Source organism: Emydura macquarii, unplaced genomic scaffold, assembly GCF_026122565.2.
Source record: "Emydura macquarii macquarii isolate MOO-44397 ecotype Brisbane River unplaced genomic scaffold, CSIRO-AGI_Emac_v2 contig_3238, whole genome shotgun sequence".
NCBI lineage: Eukaryota > Metazoa > Chordata > Testudines > Chelidae > Emydura > Emydura macquarii.
Window position 1 is genome coordinate 395,783 of NW_027133375.1, and position 20,987 is coordinate 416,769.

General features: G+C 39.0%; 1 protein-coding gene across 4 annotated transcripts in view; it reads left to right on the forward strand.

Moving 5' to 3' along the window:
* The window catches only part of MCPH1 (microcephalin 1), a 211,992-nt gene that overhangs the window by 52,759 nt on the left and 138,246 nt on the right, over nucleotides 1–20,987 (forward strand). For 3 of the 4 annotated variants that reach the window (XM_067532028.1, XM_067532029.1, XM_067532027.1), the window contains 2 exons: nucleotides 12,885–12,922; nucleotides 15,044–15,206. In XM_067532028.1, the coding sequence (XP_067388129.1) occupies nucleotides 12,885–12,922; nucleotides 15,044–15,206 (201 nt within the window). Of the gene's footprint in view, nucleotides 1–12,884; nucleotides 12,923–15,043; nucleotides 15,207–20,987 lie in introns of those variants that run through there. The other variant, XM_067532030.1, reaches the window with a different exon arrangement.

The window sequence follows — 20,987 nt, forward strand, 5'->3', positions numbered from 1 at the left end:
GTAATGCCCAAGTGAGAAGCTAATCTTTAATCCCTAGCTCCCAGAAACATGGGGGAAGGGAGGAATTTGGGGATTCCAGAATGCTGACCCTGGGTTCTGCAGGGGGCTTCATCTTTCTTGTTCATCTCGCGTCTTTAATCTGAAGCCATTCTCCCTACCTTTGGCTGTGGGAAAGGAGAGAAGATTTTCAAATTCCCACTCCAAATTCTCCTGGCTTTTATGAGGGTGTAGAGCCTCTGCTGCTACTCCAGTCTCTTGGGTACTGTGATGGACATGATGTGCTGATCTATCTTTCTGTCTTTCTATGGAGGGATGCTACTCTGCCCTCACCTTTGTTTGTGGGAGGGCTGTCCTGAGGAATAACTCCAGTGCCTATCTTTGCTGATAATCATAACCAGGCAATCATGTATTCTGAAGCTGAAGCATGGAATTCTCCCCTTGCTGCAGATTGTGCTCCAGGATTTGTTTTCATTTTAAAAGAACAATTGTTTTTAGCTGTCATTGTTGCAGAGGGAACATGGAAAATCTGAATAGACTGTAAACCATTGCAGTGATAGTAAACCACAGTGTGAAGAGAGCCTAAAATAATAGCTCTTTGGCACCCTTTTTTATCTCACATAGGGCCCCTTGGACTTCGTGATTCTGGGCAATGGAATTTCATCTTCCAAGTTTCCACGGAGTTCAATATTTTTTGCAGTGAAATTTGCCATTTTGCTGCAGCCCAGCACCTGACATTTAGTTTTGTCTCCCTGTCCTGTCAGGACCTGTCTGTCATTTCCTCTGCTGTCCAGTGTCCCATGAAGAGTTAATTGAATTACAGTGCATATACATTTCACTGCTGCTTGGAGCTAGGAACAGGATGTCAAAAAGCTAGTGAACAGGAACAGCTAACAGGAGTTTCGTGATGGGCAGTGGGGAAGTGAGAATGCTAGACAGACTTAATTAACATTATTTTAAACTTAAGGCAATAAACACCCCCTGATTTAAAAAAAAATAAAATAGAAAAAGGGCAACAACAAAGCAAAGATTTGCAGGAGTAGAAAGAGAATGCAAGCAGAAGTCCAGCAACAAAGTGGCTGCTATCAGTTTATTGCACTGAAAGTAGCATGTATGGTTACCTGCCTTATGGGTGGGTAGCATGTGTGTGTATTCAGTGCGAGGAGCTCCTGGCTGTCAGAGACCGCGTACTGCATTTGAAGACCAGCGTGGCTGAATTGGAGGAGCTAAGGGATACAGAGGGTCCATAGATGAGATTTTCTGGTGTAGCCTGATTTTATAGTTATTAATTTATTGAATAGGGTAATAGGTTTGCCAATTGCTCTAATTAAAGGATCATGAGGTTCGTGTTCTAAATCAGGCTTCAGGTAAGTTTTATAAGGACACCGGGTACAACACAGGAAGAATTCCAGGGATAACCAGGATTTGTATAATTTTATAAATTTATTAAAACAACACAAAATAATAAACAAATAATTACTATAGAGAAAATAAAATGAATAATCAAATTGATAATGGATTAATACAATCTTAAAGGTAAAGACTTATTTAATAGATATAGTTATGATATGCTTTAAACTAGTATACTCACACCCTTCCTGGACTTGGTTGAAAGAGATGTCTAATTTCTTAAGTTGGAGTTGAGTGGAATAAGAGCTGCTTCAAAGCTAAGAGCTATAAGCTAAGACTAACATTACAACTTTAAGAATATAAAATAAAGAATGAATCTTAACACTAAATAAAACTTCAAGCATATAAAATAAAGAATGAATCTTAACACTAAATAAACTTTAAGCAGGGATAGCTGACAGTCAACTGCCCCGATGAGCTGCATTTGATCTTACTTATACCCTCAAGAATATGGGTCCTTCATCCGGGCCCATACTTGGCCTTTCCACCTTCAAACTTTTGGGGTACATGTTGTCTATTGGCTACTAGATTCGTACGTATTATTGACGTATCCACTTCCTTCTTTTAGGTGGTCTTTTATCTCACCTTTGTTATTTCTAGCTTATTGTGGGTTTTGTGGTGTTCTTGTAAAGTTTCTTGGGCGTAACCGGGACAGCCCCTTCCCCTTTTTAATATCTCCTGACTTGTCTAGGGTAATGGTTATAACCATATATGTCCTATCCTGTTCTATATTAATACTTATCTAAACCAAAGGTTGACGTGACCTGTCTAGGGTAAAGGTTATGACCATATATATCTTATCCTGTTCTACATTTATCTAAGCCAAAGGTCAAATATATATATATATATGAACAGTAGCTGTCATCCAGGATGTGGCCTGGAAGGTACCTTGCATTACAGCTGAATAAAATCTAATTTTATTATTGAATCACACAATCATATCAAAATATATATAAAAAATATCTCTAATAATAATAATAATGCAAGCAAGCAGGCTAGTTCTATAGGCTACACTGGGACACAGTAGAATGGTCCCACCCCTGGTATGACAGCCTCTGTACTGTGGAGCAGAAGAAAATGATTCCATAGTTGGGACCCTCCTTCCAGATGATGTCATGGTATCCTCTCGCACTGAGGATGCATCTCTGAGGGAGGGAACTCTAATTGTTAACAATAGACAGGCAATAGTAATGGGGGATTTGATCATTAGAAATATAGATAGTTAGTTAGGTTTGCAATGACTGGGAGAACAGCATGGTGACTTGCCTGTTGGGTGCGAAAGTTGTGGATCTCGAGATATCTAGACAGACATGTGTAGTGCTGGGGAGAAGCCAGTGGTTCTGGTACATGTAGGTACCAATGACATAGGTAAGGATAAGAGAGGTCCTGGAGGCCAAATTTAGGCTGCTAGGTAAGAGACTGCAGTCCAGGACCTCCAGGTAGGATTCTCTGAAATGCTTCCAGTTTGACATGCAGGGCCAGGTAGACAGGCACAACTGCAGGGTCTCCATGTGTGGATGAGACAATGGTGTAGGGAGGAAGGCTTTAGATTTCTTAGGAACTAGGGGACTTTTTGAGAAAGGGGGAGTCTATACATGAAGGATGGGCTCCACCTAAACCAAAATGGAGCCGGATTGTTGGCAGGTAAAATTGAAAAGATCATAGAGCAGTTTTAAAATTAAGGGCTGGGGGGAAGTGGACAGATACGGTGGAGCACTTGGTTTGGACAGAGACATCCCTTAGGGGGAGGATCTATTAATGGAGAATCTCTATATCCTAGAAAGGAGGAAAGGATGGAAGATGATAAAATATGGGTAGGATCTGATGAGAAACAGTGAAATGAAAAAGAGTCCCATTCAGTTACATCACATAATGGCAGACAGCTAAAAAGTGATTATTTTTTTAAGTACTTATATACAAATATTAGAACTCTAAATACTGAGATGGGTAAACTTGAGTGTCTCGTTAAATGAGGATATTGAAATAATATCACAGAAACTTGGTGGAATGAGGATAATCAATGGAACACGGTAATACCAGGGTACAAAATATATCAGAAGGACAGAATGTCAGGCTGGTGGGGGGGAATGGCACAATACATGGAAGAAAGCATAGATTCAAATGAAGTAAAAATCTTAAATGAACAAAACTGTGCCTTAGAATCTCTGTGGATAGTAATTCCATGTTTGAATAATAAGAATATAACGATAGGGATATACTACCGACCACCTGACCAGGATGGTGATAGTGACTATGAAATGCTCAAAGAGATTAGAAAAGCTATAAAAAATAAACTCAACAATAATGGGAGATTTCAACTATCCCCATATTGACTGGGTACATATCACCTCACGATGGGATGCAGAGAGAAACTTTCTTGGCACCTTAAATGACTGCTCCTTGAAGCAACTAGTCCTGGAACCCACAAGAAAAGAGGCAATTCTTGATTTAGTCCTAAGTGGGGCACAGGATCTCGTCCAAGAGGTGAATATAGCTGAACCGCTTGGTAAGTGATCATAACATAATAAAATTTAACATCCCTTGGGAGGGAAAAACACCAGAGCAGCCCACCATGGTAGCATTTAATTTCAGAAAGGGGAACTACACAAAAATGAGGAAGTTAGTTAAACAGAAATTAAAAAGTACAGTGCCACAAGTGAAATCCCTGCAAGCTGCATCGGAACTTTAAAGACATCACAAGAGAGGCTCAGTTTAAATGTATACCCAAATTATAAAACCTAGTAAGAGGAGGACTAAAAAGTACTACTCTGGATAAACAACAAAGTAAAAGAAGCAGTTAGAGGGAAAAAAAGGCATCAGTCAACCTGTGGAACTCCTTGCCAGAGGATATTGTGAAGGCCAAAACTATAACTTGGTTAAAAAAAGAACTGCTTAAATTCATGGAGGATAAGTCCATCAGTGTCTATTAGCCAGGATGGTCAGGGATGCAAAACCATGCTCTGAAGTGTCTCTAACTTCTGTTTGCCAGAAGCTGGGAATTGGTGACGGGATGGATCACTTGATGATTACCTGTTCTATTTATTCCCTCTGAAGCACCTGGCATTAGCCACTGTCAGAGGAAAGGATTCTGGGCTAGATGTACCATTGGTCTGACCCAGTATGGTCATTCTTATCTTCTTAAGCTGTCTGGAATTCAGTTTGCAGGCAGCGGACAGAGAAATCCAGAAGTGCAAGCTGGGCAATATTAGAGGTCCAGCCAAATGCAGCTGTGTCATCTGAAGAGCTTAACAACAACAAATCCTTATGTCAAAAATCACTGGGGATAATTGATGAATGTTGTCAGGGGGTGTTAATCGTCATATGTTTGTGTGGGAAGGTTGGGGATTGGGAATGAAAGGCATTCCATGGTGATAAAATAAATGCCCTGGACTTTGATATCATTGTGCTCTGAAATTCAGAGCCCTGATCAGTTTTCCTAAGCTACAACAAAGTGAAATTGGCCATGATTTGCCTCTTTCATTGCTATCCAATGGTTCTGTCTTATGGACTTGATAATTGAAGTATTGATTTCTGAAATGCAGCAGTGAAAACTGAAAGTATGTGCCTGAGGCTTGGTCTACATTCCCGTCGACTTACTTACGTTCCCTTACCACGGCGTCTCCACTGCACTGCATCAACAGGAGACACCCTCCGTTCGACGCAGCCTTACTCTTTTTGGGGGGTGGATTTATTATGTCGACCGGAGTGTTGGAACTTTTTATGCTAGGCAGAATAGTTCCAAAGGATTCTACCACGAAACATATAACAAAAGACCCGTCCACCTTCAGGTTCATACCCCTTCCTATATCTGTCACCTGGAGCAACTACTCATGCAACAGAATTAGTTAAAACAAATAACATTTATTGGGAGCTAACAAAGAAAAATAGCTCAGTGGTTTAACAAAATACAGGAAATAAAGCCAGGGCTCAAATAATAACAATGGGAAGTAACACAATAATCAGTACATCACCATCGATGCCTTCAACACAGGTAAGGATCAGGTAAGGATCTGGATCAAGACACCAATGGAACAGGACACCAGAGGGACAGGAACGCGAACGCAAACAGGAGAGATAAAGATCAGGAACGAGTGGAACATGGCTAAGTCGTCGTCTTCACAGAGCAATCTTGGTCTGATGTCGTTTTCTGTGAGCTGCAGGCACGACTGTCACCAAGATGGATAACTGTGAGTGCTGCCTCACATAGTCCTTAAAGAGAGTCCAGTTACTAGGCAGATTACAGATAACATGACCTAGATGTTTTCCTGCCACTAGCAAAAAATGTGCCAAAAGTCCACGAAGAAGGTGACACAACATGGATTCTCAACAACTTCTGGAAACAAAATGGCTGTTGTGACAAATTATCTAATAGGAGAGCACTTCCTGGATTGATTGAGTGGGTCTCCACTGCCCCCTCAGTCAATCCCGCTGCATCAATCTGTGTGGCCCCGGCGGTGTAGACATACCTGTGTTCTGAGCCAGTGGCAGAAGCCTGGAGGCCTGTAGGGCAAGCAGATGACCCAGAGGAGACTGGGTAGAGTATCCCTAAATAAATGTGATATTGTACTTGCACTCTGTTTTGCTTTTAACTGGACTTGACAAATCCAAACTAATTATGTGATCACGGACCTCTACTAGGAATGATTCTCTGGTCAAATTCTTGGCAGGATGAGCATCTGAGTAACATATCTGAGCACCAAATATGGAAAGTTCAGTTCTTTTACCTGGCTGTCTCATCTGGTGAGTAGATGAAAAGCACTTGAGGTCCTATTTCCTTCGTCATTGAAATAAATCCATGCTAGTAGGATGTGGGCTTTCTCCAGATCTAGTAAAGGTATAGCCAGTAAAGGAATATTAGGACAAAGTAGTGCATATTAAAAAGATGGTATATGTTGCTTAGAAAAATCCCACTTAACCTGTGCGGATGAGATGAGGTACCTAATTTCCTCAGGCCTTATGACCAGAACTTAGCCAGGACCAAATGTAAAACATTATTGTTCCAAGCAAATTTTTATCATGGATGCATTTTATCTAGCAGTAAGAGAACAAATTTGGAGGTTGGGTGTGTCTTTTTGCAGTGTAGGTCAGTTAACATACAGGAAATATCATTGTTTTTAAGTACCGGCAGGATTTAGAAATGCTGTTTCCTTTGAGGGGTATTGAAATACATGTTTTATATTTCATGTGACTTGGAAAAAATATGCTTATTGGCAGACTCTAAAATGAAATATTTAATGCAACTATATTTATGAAAAAAGACAAAGAAAAAAGCAGAAATGTGTAAAGATCATATAGATGTCTAATTTATAATGCAGCATGCATTCCAGGCTTAAAGTATCATTTGTTGAAAATGCGTGCAGTTTTAGAATATAAATGTAAAGATCTTGAGGAATCACAGATGAATGATCAATAAAAAGGGTCAGTTTGCCTAATCACCTTTTCCAGTGTTTTGTTAGCAGTAATTCTGGTATAAGTGTGCATTAGAAACTCATAGTGATGCTCCCCAAGTGGGATGGGGGTTTTTTTGGTCAGTTAAAAAAGAAACTGCTCATTCAAAACATGTTTTACGATAAAAGCACAATGTAAAATAAACCAGACACAAATAGTGTAGATAATGTGGGAAAAGGGGAGTAAAAGCAATTAATTTGAAATATGTAGAACTAAAAATTAAAACACATAGTTCGACTCGGTTTTCTATTGGACAATTATATTAAAGCATATTAGTTGTCTTTATTGAAGCAATGGAACACATGTTATCTGCTTAGCAAATGACCCCTAGCTTGCAGAAATGTGTACTTTTGAATGAAGAGGGGATAACCGTTCATTGGCAGTGAAATTCACTCCAGTTCATAGTTAGCATACACCTCTGTGTTCCTTATGACCATAGTTTGCATATGGCTTCATGGTAGACGTTTTAAAAGGGGCTACTGACTGAGTATTCACAGAGACTGGTCACTGTACCCACCTTGTGTGCTCCAGAGGGTATCTCTGTGATGACCCCACAAGGTTGACTTTGAAGGGAGTGGTGTCAGGACAGGCTGAATGATCCACAGTTGTTATACCTTGAGTATGTGCCGCTGGGCGCTGCTGCCGCCAATATCTCAGGACTGTACTGCAACCTGTGCATTGACCTCTGGTTGTGCAACTTTTGTGGTACATTTAGGGTAATACAGTAGAACCTCAGAGTTATGAATATCTTGGGCATGGAGGTTGTTTGTAACTCTGAACAAACGTTATGGTTGTTCTTTCAAAAGTTTACATTGATTTAATACAGCTTTGAAACATTACTATGCAGAAGAAAAATGCTACTTTACATTTTTTTTTGTAGTTTACGTTTAACACAGCACTGTACTGTATTTGCTTTTTAAAATTTTTTGTCTGCTGCTGCCTGATTGCGTACTTCCGGTTCCAAATGAGGTGTGTGGTTCACTGGTCAGTTTGTAACTCTGGTGTTGGTAACTCTGAGGTTCTACTGTATACTTTTGAATGCAAGTTCAGCAAAGTTGGGAGCCTGACCATTAATGCTGGTGTATTCCAAAGTCTTGAGTTTGTGCTGAGGCAACCAACAGTAATATAAATACATAGGATGAGATTTGCCACCCAGGAGGAGGGGGTAGGGTGAGGGGAATTCTAGTTTTTAAAGTCATCTTTGTGGCCTCCCAGTCCTGGGCCTCTGGGCACTGGAGAGGCCTTATTGTAACTTAGCCCCTAAGTTACAGCAGCCTCTCTGAGCTGTGCTATGTGCCACAGTGCTGCCTGTGATGTCTGCAGTATGACATGGCCCTACCCCCATAAGCCTCTGTCACCCCCAGCCCTGCTATTGGTACACCCACTATGGCTACCTATTGCAGTGTCTGTGGTGTGGGGATCCTTTCATAGCAGGATATGGGGCTTTTTAGGATTTCTATACATGGCTCCAGCCCTTGCTAGGTGTGTAAAGGGACCAAAATAGATCTGACTCCTGATGTTTACAAGTATACTATCAAACTATTGACCTAGCCTTTAGGGTTGTAAAAATTAGTTTAATTAAAAAGCCATTTAAATGTTCTAAAAATAGAACTGTTAAGTGCTGGTGGGGGAGCTGTGCTGGGCTTGGCTCCTCACTGCCATGTGACAGCTGCCTAGCTGTGGCTCCCCCGCCCCCGCTGCCAGGGTAGCTGGACAGCTCGCACTTGCAGGGAGCTGAGCCGAGCCCAACTGTGGCTCCCCTCCCCCCGGGCTGCATGCCTTCCTGCTACTCCTGGGGAGGCTCCTGGGGAGCCGAGCCCAGCTGCGGCTCACCCCATGCTGGGCTTCATGCCCCCTCCCCCACTCATGGGGAGCTGAGCCCAGCCATGGCTACCCTGCACTGGGCTCTGCATTTCCCCACCAGCAAGAATTACCCAGCTACTCTCGCTGTGAGGTAGCTAACCCAGCTGCCTCTCCCTCACCCTTCCCCCCCAGTTTAAATGGTTTAAATAGTTAAAATAGTTAATCTTTTACATCCCTACTAGCCAGTATTTTTGCTATCCAGCATGCTCTTCTAATGGCTTCAGTGACATTGCCCACAGGAGTATGCCCCATCCTGGTAGTAAGCAGGACCTTATCATTCAGACCCAGATTGCTATGGGCTTTATCGGAGGGATTTTTTTGAGTGCCTAATATGAAAATGAAAACTCCAGAAGTTGGATTTATTTTTGTAGGAAATTGTATTAAGATGATAAAGATTCCAAGAGCTATTGATGCTAACAGCTTATGTGAATTTGGCAATAATAAAGTGGAAAGTCTTTTGGCTAAGAAAAGAATGATTTTTAATTATTTTAGATATATAAATAAAAATCTTCTTTCCAGCATTAGGGTAGCAGTAAGTACAGACATAATCAGCAGGTGCTGCCATTAGCAAGTCAACTGTTTTGGTCAGATGCATTGTACGTTTCTAGTCAAGGCGTAGCAGGATTGACTTTGTCATTTTTCACACTGGCTAGTCTTCAGGTATTGCTTCTATGCATCACTATCATTCCAGCATACCATTTCACTTTTTGCCCTGTTCTTCACTTTTTTTTAACTTTATTTCTCTGTACTTGACTGTTTAATTTCTTTTGTATTCTGTAATTGTTTACTTTCCAACTACTATCAGATGTCTATATAACTTACAGAGGTGTTTTCTGAATATATATATTCATCATGTGGACATGCTTTGAAATTTCATTTTAAAAAAATTAAGAGAGAAGTCTAAGCCCTGGTCTACACTTACCTGGCAATTCGGCGGCAGTCATGAGAGTTACGCAAACTACGCAGAGTAGCTTCTGTAACTCCCATCGACTGCTGTGTTTCCGTTATGTGTGCATAACACCACTTGATGAGGTGGTTTAACTAGTGAAGACCCGCTCAATCGATCCAGAAAGGTCCATTTGACAGCGGTGACTTTGCTGCCGTCAGTATAGACATACCCACAAAAATATAAATTTTAAATCTGTTATAATAAATATAAACCTTTTAAAAATATTTTTCATAGTTGTGGCTAGGCTACTGCTTGTTTGTGTGTTGTCCATGCAGACTTTTTTTTTTTGTTCTGGATCTGTATATATGTAATATCATAGACCCATAGGGTTTGAAGGGATCACAAGGATAATCTAGTCTCACCCCTGTCAAGATGCAGGATTTGTTACCCCAGCCTCTTTTTGAAAACATCCAGTGAAGGAGTCTCCATGTGTTCCTTAGGCAGTTTGTTCCATTGTCCTACTTTTCTTTTAGTTATGAAGCTTTTCCTGAGATTTAATCTAAATCTGCTATGCTGTAATTTGAATCCATTTCCTCTTGTTCTGCCCTCTGTGGCAAAAGAACAACTTTTCTTCATCTTTTTTATACCAGTCTTTGAGTATTTGAAGACAGCTATCATGACCATTTAATCTCCTCTTTTCCAAACTAAACCCAGTTCTTTCAACCTTTGCTCATGTGGCTTGCATTCCATCACTTTGATCGTCTTTGTTGCTCGCTTCTGGATCCTTTCTAGTTTCTCTATATCCTTTCTATGCATTGGTGACCAAAATTGGTCACAGTATGCCAACTGAGGCCTAACCAGTGCTGAGTGCAGCGGTTATATCACCACCTGTGGTTTGCATGCTATGCCTCTGTTAATGCAACACAAAATTGCATTTGCTTTTTTTGCAGTAGCATCATGTTGTTGACACATGCTAAGGTTGTGATCCACCACAACTCCCAGATTCTTCTCAGCAGTGCTGTTGTCAAGCCAGTTATCCCCCCATTCTGTATTTGTGCATTTGGTTTTTCTTCCCTAAGTGTAGCACCTCATGTTTGTCTTGTTGTTACATTTGTCATTTTTTTGTTTGTAGCCCAGTTATCCAATTTATCAAGATCCGTTTGAATTTTAGCTCTCTCCTGCCCCCCTCCCTCCAGCTTTGTATCATCTGCAAATTTGATCAGTATGCTCTCTATTCCTACATCCAGCTCATTAATAAAGATGTTAAATAACACCGAACCCAAAACGGATCCCTTTGGAACCCCACTTGAGACCTCTTCCAAGCTGCGATCATTCCATTAATAGTGACTCATTGTTTGAGGTAGTTTAACTAATTATGTATCCACTCAATGGTAGTTTCTCTGACCCTGCATTTTTGCAATTTACTTATTAGTATACATGTGGGACTGTGTGAAAAGCCTTGTTAAAGTCCAGGTATATTATTTCCACTGCATTCCCCCTATCCACCAAACCCATTCCCATGTCAAAAAAGGAAAGGAAATCAAGCTGGTTTGGCATGATTTGTTCTTAATAAATCCATGCTGGCTGCTAGTGATCATCCCTTCATCTTCCATTCACAAATTGAATATACAGATGTGTACATTTCCAAAAATTTTATTTCTGTGTTCTGTGTTAGTGTATTTATTTCCCAAAAGCTGAACTCCTCTTTTGAATTTCCTTAAATTTTTGTCTATTTCAAACTCTGAAAACTCTTTCCTGTATCCATTCTTCTGTGTCCTCGTACCATTTCTTTTTAAAATAATGTTGTACTTAATTAATGCAGGATAGGAACAAAGCATTTAAGCAAAGGGAAAAATGTGAGTGTATGTACAACATTGATAGTTATAACTCACTGTATAATTTGAAGCAAAATTATGTTTTATTTATTTAAAGCCCATTCACATCGAAGAATATATACCCACTCTTGCTGCAAAATAAAAGCCATTAGTCTAGTAAAATAATTCCAAGGAACTCTCCTCTTCTTAGATTGGATGAATTACTTGACTATACAATGGAGAACAATTCTGCACTGGTGGGGGAGTTTATACTGTGAGTCTGTTCTTTCTCTAATTCTGTGATTCACTAATAAGTAAGATATAGTTAAGCTTTCAATCACCTCTTGAGTCCATCTTGGCTTGTCTACAAGCTTTAAACTGATTTGTGGTGTCTTAGGCATTCTCAACTATGAACATGATTCAAAGGAAAATAGTTATGGGGAGGGGTCAGAAAACTTGGGGTTGTGGCATGGCATAGGGAGCAGAAGAAACACTGTGGATCTCCTGTGGCTCAGTAGATATGTAGGAAAACTTTATATAGCAAATATTTATTTAAAACGATATGATTCATAAAAATATTTTCAAATAAACCATCTTTGCATACTTTTTTGTTACTGCAGATAGTATGTGTGCATGTGTAGATATATGTAATAATATAGTGCTAATCACACCTGCTTGCCTTCAGTTTTCGGTAAACTTAGATATCTATTTCTTAGCTAGACAGGTTGATGCTATATACAACATATATGCTTCAAAAAGATGAATAAGTACTTTGCCACAATTTACTATGTTAAATGAAAACATAAACTTACTGAAAGAATGGATATATTCTGTATCCCAATAATATAGCTAATTTCCACTAATGGTTAGTTACCAGGTAAAAGGCACAACTCTAAGTGTAGTAGCTGTACAATGGCATTAGAGTGAAGTTTTTATAAACTAATTTGAAGTATTAGTCATTATCACCAGCTGAAACTAGTATTACAGAACCCTCTTGTTTGCACCTTCTCTTGCTCAGGCATTACTTCGGTGGTTTTACTCTTGTATCTTAACAAATGGTTGTCACAATGGGGTTTCCAAGGATCTGCCCCTCCTTTTATAATAGATTATTAGTTTTCCCCAAGAAATACTTCTTTTGTCTATATAAGTGATTGTTAACATTTTTGGCTGGGACCATTGGAGCATTTGCTTATGCTTCAGAGAAGGGCATATGTCAGAAGTTGTTTGTGCAGTGTATAGCAATTGCCTTCCTTGATGTTAAAGTGCAATATGCCTGAACATCATTGTCCCTGGAATCATGTGACCTGTAATCTGTTCAGAGCTCTTATTTCCTCCAGGCCTGCATACTAGTGTCTTAATCCTGATTTACTTTGTGTCTTTAATGGAATCTCTTACAATTTAGATTTTGTGGGAAAAAGCTTTTCATATTTTTTACTGTATTCTTCTTTTTTTTAAATCTTTAGCCAACAAGAACAGTAGTCATGACAAGTGTGTCCTCTGAGTAAGTACTAGATATTTCTGTGACTTTCTATTTAGTGTAAATTTTGAATTTGTGAATTGCCTTTGCTTTCACATACTGTACGGAATTACAGTATTTGTACGTTATTTGTACGTTATCTATAAAATATATTTCATTCTGTTGACTGGCATGCATACACATTCTTTAGACTAGAGTAGCTGTGATGGTTGTGCTCCACAGCAATTAAAGGTAATAAAACTAGAGCGAAAAGCTTCAATTTGAAATAAATTGGGAGTTTTGGGAAGGAAATGGAGGATTATAAAGTAAATGGTTTGGACTTTTTGCCTGAGACCTTGCTTTAGTCCATATAAATTTTAATTGTTTTTGTAAAGAATGTCTTAATGATCTGAAACATTAGTTTAAATGTTTTCTTTACATAGAGATACTTCTTTAACTGATATTTTTTAGGTTTTTTTAGGCACTTGGTTACAAAGCATTAAAAGCCAGCTGCTACTGCATATTTGTGGAAAAGTTAGTATTTTTCTGGCATACTCTTTTTATTCTTAAACACTTACAAAATAAAGATCATCCAACAAAAACGTAATTCCATATTTTGTTACGTTGAATTCCTTTTTTAAAAAAAAAGTTATTTGTGCCACCCACATGTCTGTTTCAGGTTTGAAAACATTTATCAGATCATGATGGTTACAGAAAGATGAGTATTTTTAAAATGTACTTGGTTAGTAGCTATCTTTTAAAGAAATGATTTAGACATGTTTCTGTCCATTTTTTGCCCTTTCATCATAAGGTGATAGGTCAGGAAGTTGAAAATCTTAAAATATATTTTTAGTTTTATCTTGTTTATGCTTCATAAAATTCGACACGTTAGCACCCATCCATCTAATAGCATCAGTGCATTCACAAGCCTTAAATTTAGCTGCACAACACCAAATCCTTATAAGATAGGCAAATATTAGCACCATATTACAGATGAGACAAATGAAGCACAAGGAGATTGTGTTTTGTCCAAAAACACAGAAAAAGTCTTGGCAAAGCCAGGAAAAGAACCCATGTCTCTTTGCCAAATTACAAAAACATTCTTTCTCCCATGCAAGAAGATTATATATCTTGTGACAAATAACTAAGATGATCACAAATGAGGGTCTAAAGTTAGGCTCCTAAATTTATATTCAGGCAGTTAAAGAAGTTAAAAAGAGCTCTGCATGTGGCATCTCCTTCAGTGGGAAGCCAATTTGCTAAGCTATTTGTTTTCTTTAAATCTCATTTTAAAAACTGTCGTCTCTGTAAAGAAACTTTTTTGGATCGTCTTAGAGTTCTGTGCACTCTTTGTTTTAGCCAGTTTATTTTGGGAGCTTTCTTTATTGAGTTACTTTCAGCAGAGAAAAATGTGGATGGAATGAAAAAGTGCCCCACAGTCTTCAGGAGATCTCCTGAATGTGCTTATAAGATGGCATTGATTGACTTATGAGCTCTGCCTATTTTGCCTGAGAGGATCAGCATTGAGCTGATCTGCTCCAGACTGTTTCTTAATTACTTAATCTTAAATAGAGGTATTTCTAAGCTTCCTCTCAATTTCCCAGAAGGCAGATAGATATATGGCAGAAAAAACATTGGAATCAAGCTTTTAGTTACAGTACTGCAGCAGTAAATTGTTCTCACACATCATCTTTCCTCAAGGGATATCAAGATCTCAGTGGTCACATGATGATATATTTGTGTACTTCGGTGTGCATATTCATAGAGGGTAATATACTTACAACTGTTCTTACAGGTGGGCATTCATTTTTACATGGAAATTGTATCTGATAGCAATAACTTGTAGGACTAGTAAGCTCCATGCTCTGGTGATTGAATCAACATACATCTAATTTTTATAATGGTATTGAGGAGTCTAGACAATAGCGAATAAACTTCCAAACTCAAATGCCCAAATTTAGACACCTAGTTTAATATTTAGGCTAAATGTGGCCTGATGGTCACAGGAAATTTACTTAACATATTTCATTGTGAAATTCCAGTTGTTAAAGTTTTGCCTGATTTTTGGCATTTATGCATCTCTCCTAATAGTTGTGGTATATAAAGTAAACATTTAATATTGAGTTCTACTGATTGTGGGGTTTTTTCCCCCTTGTGTTTTGGCAGGCAGCAGTGTGCTATCATTCAGGTCGTGAATAAATTGGGAGGCTTTTTGTTTTCGGATGATGTATGTGAAACGACTTCTCATGTGGTTACAGGGAGTCCTCGTCGCACGTTGAATGTAATGATGGGAATTGCTCGGGGCTGCTGGATTATATGTTATGAATGGGTAAGAAATTATCTGAATTTTACAATAAAGTAGATGAAGTTTCTCCTGTATCAGAAATTTCAGAGGCGTAACAACGATGCCTCAAAAATTGTTGCAAATGGGAGAGAAAAAACCAAACAATTCCATGAGTATTTCAGGATGATTAAAGTTCAAGAAAAGCCATGTTTGTTCACCATTAGCTTAGGACATATCATCCGTATTAAAAATCTTGCCATGAACAATGGTATCTTCATTATTTTTTTTGCATTAAATAGAATTCTGTTCTGAAACATGTAGCTGCAGTTTTGTAAATATTGAACACAAAGATTGTCATAAGTTTTGTGTGGGTTTTTTTTTTTTTTTTTTTTTTTTTTTTTTGAGTATTTATAAAATGTTATTGAAACATCTGCTAAATATATTTTTAGATAAAACAGTTGGAAACTTTTTATGATCTACAGAAAGGATTATAAGAAGATTGAAATACATGCTTTATGAGCCTTGTATGCAAACTATGTAGCCTGAAAATATGCATCATGATAGCTTTGAATATGCTTTCTTGGTCAATTTCTTGTTTTCTTGTGTATGTTAGTTTGTATTATTTCAAGTACAATTACATTTTAAACTATCACACTGTTGCCTTTTAACCAAGAACAGAGGACCAATGTCATAGGGCCAAATTTTAAGAAGTAATTAGATACCTAAAGCAGCAGAAAGGAACCTAAGTGGGATTTTCAAAAGGTGCCTAACTTCCATGAAATCAATAGGAGGTAGGTGCATAGGTGTTTGAAATTCCCATTAGGCAACTAGCTCCTGCTTTATGTGCCTAATTACCTTTAAAAATCTGGCCCATAGTCTTGTACCATTTAATACTTCACGTAAAGATATCTTAACAGTATTTCTCTGTAGGGTGTTACTTTCATTAAAAGGTGTAATGAACCTGAAAATTATATATTTCCATCTGAAAATTGTTTCAGATAACTAAGATTATAAACAAATCTTAGTCAGTTTTTTCCTGTGTCTGTTCTTTATGTAGTTGACAATATGTGGGTAGAGTTAATTTCTTTGTTTTGTCAAATATCAGTTGCACTTCTCTCATAACTATCATGATCTCATTACTCTCATGCAGTGTTCTGTGTCGAGAGCTCCATTAGAACATTAACTAGGAGCAAAGCCAAAGGTATCACCTGATTAGAAATAATCCACATAAAACAATATTAAACTCAACATTTTTACCCACTAGGCCAACTTTATCCCTGCTATAATGCCAGTGAAGCGAATGGAATAGATCAGGGATTAATTTGTTCCTTTTAGTAGTAGTGGACTAAATCTTTAAGATGTCTTCACTCCTTTTTTTACTGAGTTGATGTGTTGACAATACTCTCACTGAAGTAAGCAGGAGCTGTGGATGAGTAGGCTATAAGCAAGGGTGACAGATGCTATGGAGTCATGGAATAAATATGCAAAGACTATTGTATTACTGTTATATTATATATATCTTTGTGGGCTTGCTAGTGATTGTATTCCTGCATAGTGGGTCAGATAACAGATGCTTCCTGCAGAAACTAATCCCCAATACTTAAACAATGCAGGTAACAAGTCTTTTTGAAGTTTCACACCCTTGGGAAATAGCGCACAGATGGGTTTGACACTTGGTTCAAAGGCCTTGGCAGACAAAGAACTTTAAAATAACAGCCTTGATTTGGAGAGAAGGTCATGGACACAATCCGAAAACTGACAGGCATAAAACTCCAGGCAGCAGAACTAGGCCCTGAAGGCGAAGGGTCTGAAGTACTTTAGAACCTACTAGGGTCTCCAGGCAGTAGATGAGTGACCACATGGTAAGCTAGGCTGTGTATAAACTGTTTTTAAGGTACAATTACTCTGTTTTTGTTTTGAATAAATAGTACTTTGCTTTATGAAGGCTGGCCCAGTCACTGGTTAACCCTGCCATTGCCTTAGAGAGAATAATGAACTGAGTTCAACAGGTCTGAACTGAGGTCACACCTGCTAAGGTGAACGCAATAAATTGCTGGAGTCTGCTGTCTCAGACTGTAGTCTGGACGGAGATAATCATGAGATTCCATCCAGAGAAAGGTGTCAGGCCTTCAACTGCCCCCTAAATGGGGTGGCTCGAGGAAGCCATAAGAGAGTCAGCGGTGCAGTTAACTCAGGAACTGAGATTGTAAGGATAATAGGCTTTAGTTTAATATTAATCAGTAATTTATTTAATTTTAGATCCCTTTAACTGTGAATATTATAATCTCTCATTTTGCTTTAACTGTCATCCAATCACTCAGATTTTGGGGTATGCAGAACTGTAAATGTTCAATGCTAGAGGTCTCTAGAAATTCTCCATATAAAGGTTCATAAACACTGTTTTCTAATAGATCTGAATAAAGTATTGTATCTGTCACTAAGACCTTGAAGTGAATTATTTGAAAAAAGGAAAAGTCTAGTTAAGGGCACTTCTTATCTTACAGAGCATTTTTGTCTTATTTCTAATTTTGTTATAAGCATCATTTTGCCATCCTTTCACCCAAATTATTCATGACTCAGCACTGTTATCAGAGAGGAGGAGTTGAAGCCATACACGTTTATATGAAAGGCCATTTGTCTTCAGTGACCACAAGGAATACTGTAGAAAATTAGAGGAAATTCAGTAATGCAGAATATAGTCTGTCTTTTCCAATAACGCTAAAATAATGAGTCAATAAAATGCTTTAACTTAAATCTTAATATTACTACTTTCAGTGATAGAATATTTCAAATTGGATACTGAAGATAATTTATCAAATTGTTTTAGTATTTAGTGTTGTTGCTTTAAAAAAAGAACTAATTTTAGTGACTCAGTAATGATATTTAGGTTTCCTAATACTTTGCATTTTTGGGAAGCTTTAACATCGCCATTGTTTGCCACAGGCCTTTGAAATTCAACAAGGGAATGAAGTTAGGCGAGAGAAGTACCTTTTCTTTGGAATTTCCATACAAAAATCTATGTTAAAGGAATATTATTTAGGAACACATAAATGTTGGGGAATGACAGATTTACAGTTGGCCAGACAACCTTAATTCAGTCCCCTTGTGCACATGTACTGAGATACAGTCTTTAATTACATATTTGCATACTATTTTCCCCCCTACCAAATCCCCGCTTCATGTGCATGTGACAGACACATAAAGGGGCAGAAATAAGGTTGCATGGGTAACCAGAAACTGGCATTTTCTAGTTTTTGGGTGCTTGACTTTGCATCTTAAATAATGTTCTTTTAATTTGGATTTTTTGTCTGTATTATAGAGAACAGATGCAGCATGTGTGGTAGCATAGTAGATTTTCCACATTGTTCCACCAAAGTGCTTCCACCAGGTTTTGGAGGTTCAGGCGATAGTAAATTAGCAACTCTCAACTCAATCATTGATTATTAGTAAAAATGCTGATGCTTTGTGTGATATGACTGTTCCCCAATAGGAACTGAAAGCACAAACTTACCCTACATAGATCACTGTTATTTTGTTTAAAATTCTAGAATATAATTGCAGTAAATTACTACTTCTTGTTTAAGTATGTTGCATAATGACAGGTGGTTGGAAGACCTCATCATTTCCTCACACATCACTGTTAATGCAAGACATGTCATTAATCAGCATGGTCATATGGGCTTTTGTGTGTTACTCCTTAACAATGTTATAATATAATATGACAGTAATAAAGCAGTAAATAATAAGTAAAAATGAAGCTGCAACAAACTAATGAATGGTAGAGCTTAAGCTGTGAATTTTTTTTTCTGGGGGGAACCTTTCCGACATGAAAAACTTGCACTAAAATGACTACCATGCTAGATTGGGAAGATTTCAGGAATAGGAAGTAGTTAAGTGCCAAAGGGTTTGTGCAACAGATGGATCATATTTGCTGTAATCATAATCAAAGAAATTATTTTAGACCAATAATAAACACATTTGAAATAGGTGTTATTTTACCATACTTTGTAAGTTAAATCTTCTTCTATACTTGAAAATATTATGAACATTTCCCTTTTAGTATAATTTAAACATTTCACATATATTCTGTAATTCTGCAACTTTCTTCAGTTTTTTATTTATTCTATAAGAAGCTATTGTATAACACATTTTGAGTTATTCTTCGAGTGCTTGCTCATGTTCATTCCATGCTAGGTGTGCATGCAAATGCACTGGTGCCAGAGATTTTTCCCTCAGTGGTCTCCATAGGGCCAGCTCTAACACCCTCTGCAGTGGTATGTGTATGTGCCAGTATATAGGGTGCTGCCAGCCCCCCTCCCTCTCAATTCCTTCCTACCGCCTATGACAGTGCCGGAACATCCTTGCCCCGGAAAGCAATCCCAGTGGTTCTTGTACTAATGTATAGAAATTAGTTGGACTTTTAGTAGTTTAGTTTCTATTGAGTGCTCCTCCCTCATGGGCTAGCCCTGGGGATGGGGCATGCCCCAGTCCCCGGGCTTCAAGTCTTGCGCAATCTGCAAAAAACCTATGCCCATGCGCTGTCTCAAGTGTCTGGGTGAGGCTCATATTCGGGATAAGTGCAGGATCTGCAGAAATTTTAAACCCCACATAAAGAAGGACCGAGACATCAGGTTGAGAGCATTTTTGATGGAATCATTCCTCAGACCAGTGTCCACACCCAGCCACTAGGATTCGGCACTTAGTACATTAGGATCGATCCAAAGCACTCCCCCAGCACTGAGCTCATCCTGGTACCATCGCTGGTGCCAAAGAAACAGCATAAGAAGACTACATATGCTGAAAGAATGCGCTTCCCACTACCAGACTCCTGGCCACCAATTCACTGGACTGGACCTTGGCAATTTTGGAACCCCTGGAGGTTTCCAGCGGTTCCAGGGTCCCAGCATCGGTCTGTTTCAGGGACTTCAGAAAGAAGCTCTGCAACAGTGTTTTGCCCACCCCTGGAGTCTGATGAACTAGTCCAGACAGAGGAAATGCTGGTCACCCGTCTGAAGGAGACCCTTGGAGACCCTTGGGGCAGGGGAACAGTCACCTACTCCTCTCCTGCCGGTATCCTCATCCTCATCTCTGATGAGGCAGTAACGGGACCTTCCACCACAGTGCCCCAGGACTACTTTAGGGCTCACCAAGAGCTTCTCAAATGGGTAGAAGCAAATCTGGACTTGGAGATGGAGGAGTTAGGCTAACGTGCTATTTGACATCCTAGCAGCGATGGCCCCCTCTGGAGTGGCCCTCCCCATCCATAAAGGAATCATCAAGTTGGTGAGGGCAATATGGCAGAACTCCTCTCATTGCTCCCAACATCCAAACAGGTGGAGAAAAAATACTACATGCCTTCTAAATGCTTTGAGTATCTCTACTTTCACCCATCTCTGGGATTGTTGGTAGTGTCAGCAGCCAACAAGAGGGATAGACAGGAGCAGTCGAGCTCAACCCCTAAGAAATAAGGAGGTAAAGAAACTGGACCTCTTTGGGCACAAAATTTGTTCAACTGCTAGCCTCCAACTTCGCATATCAAACCAGCAAGCATTGGTGGGGAGATATGATTTTAACGTATGGCACTCAATGGCTAAGTTTGCAGACTCCCTGCCTCAGGAATCTAAACAAGAATTCTTGGTCATCTTAGAGGAGGGTGAATCAGTAACCTCTCTCTTCAGGTGGTCTCCGACGCCGCAGAGTCAGCCTCCAGAGCCATGGCATCGGCGGTGTGCATGAGGAGGGCCTCATGGCTGCAGTCATCTGGCCTGTTGGCAGTGGTCCAGCAATTGATCCAGGTCCTTCCCTTTGACAGCATAGCCCTTTTTT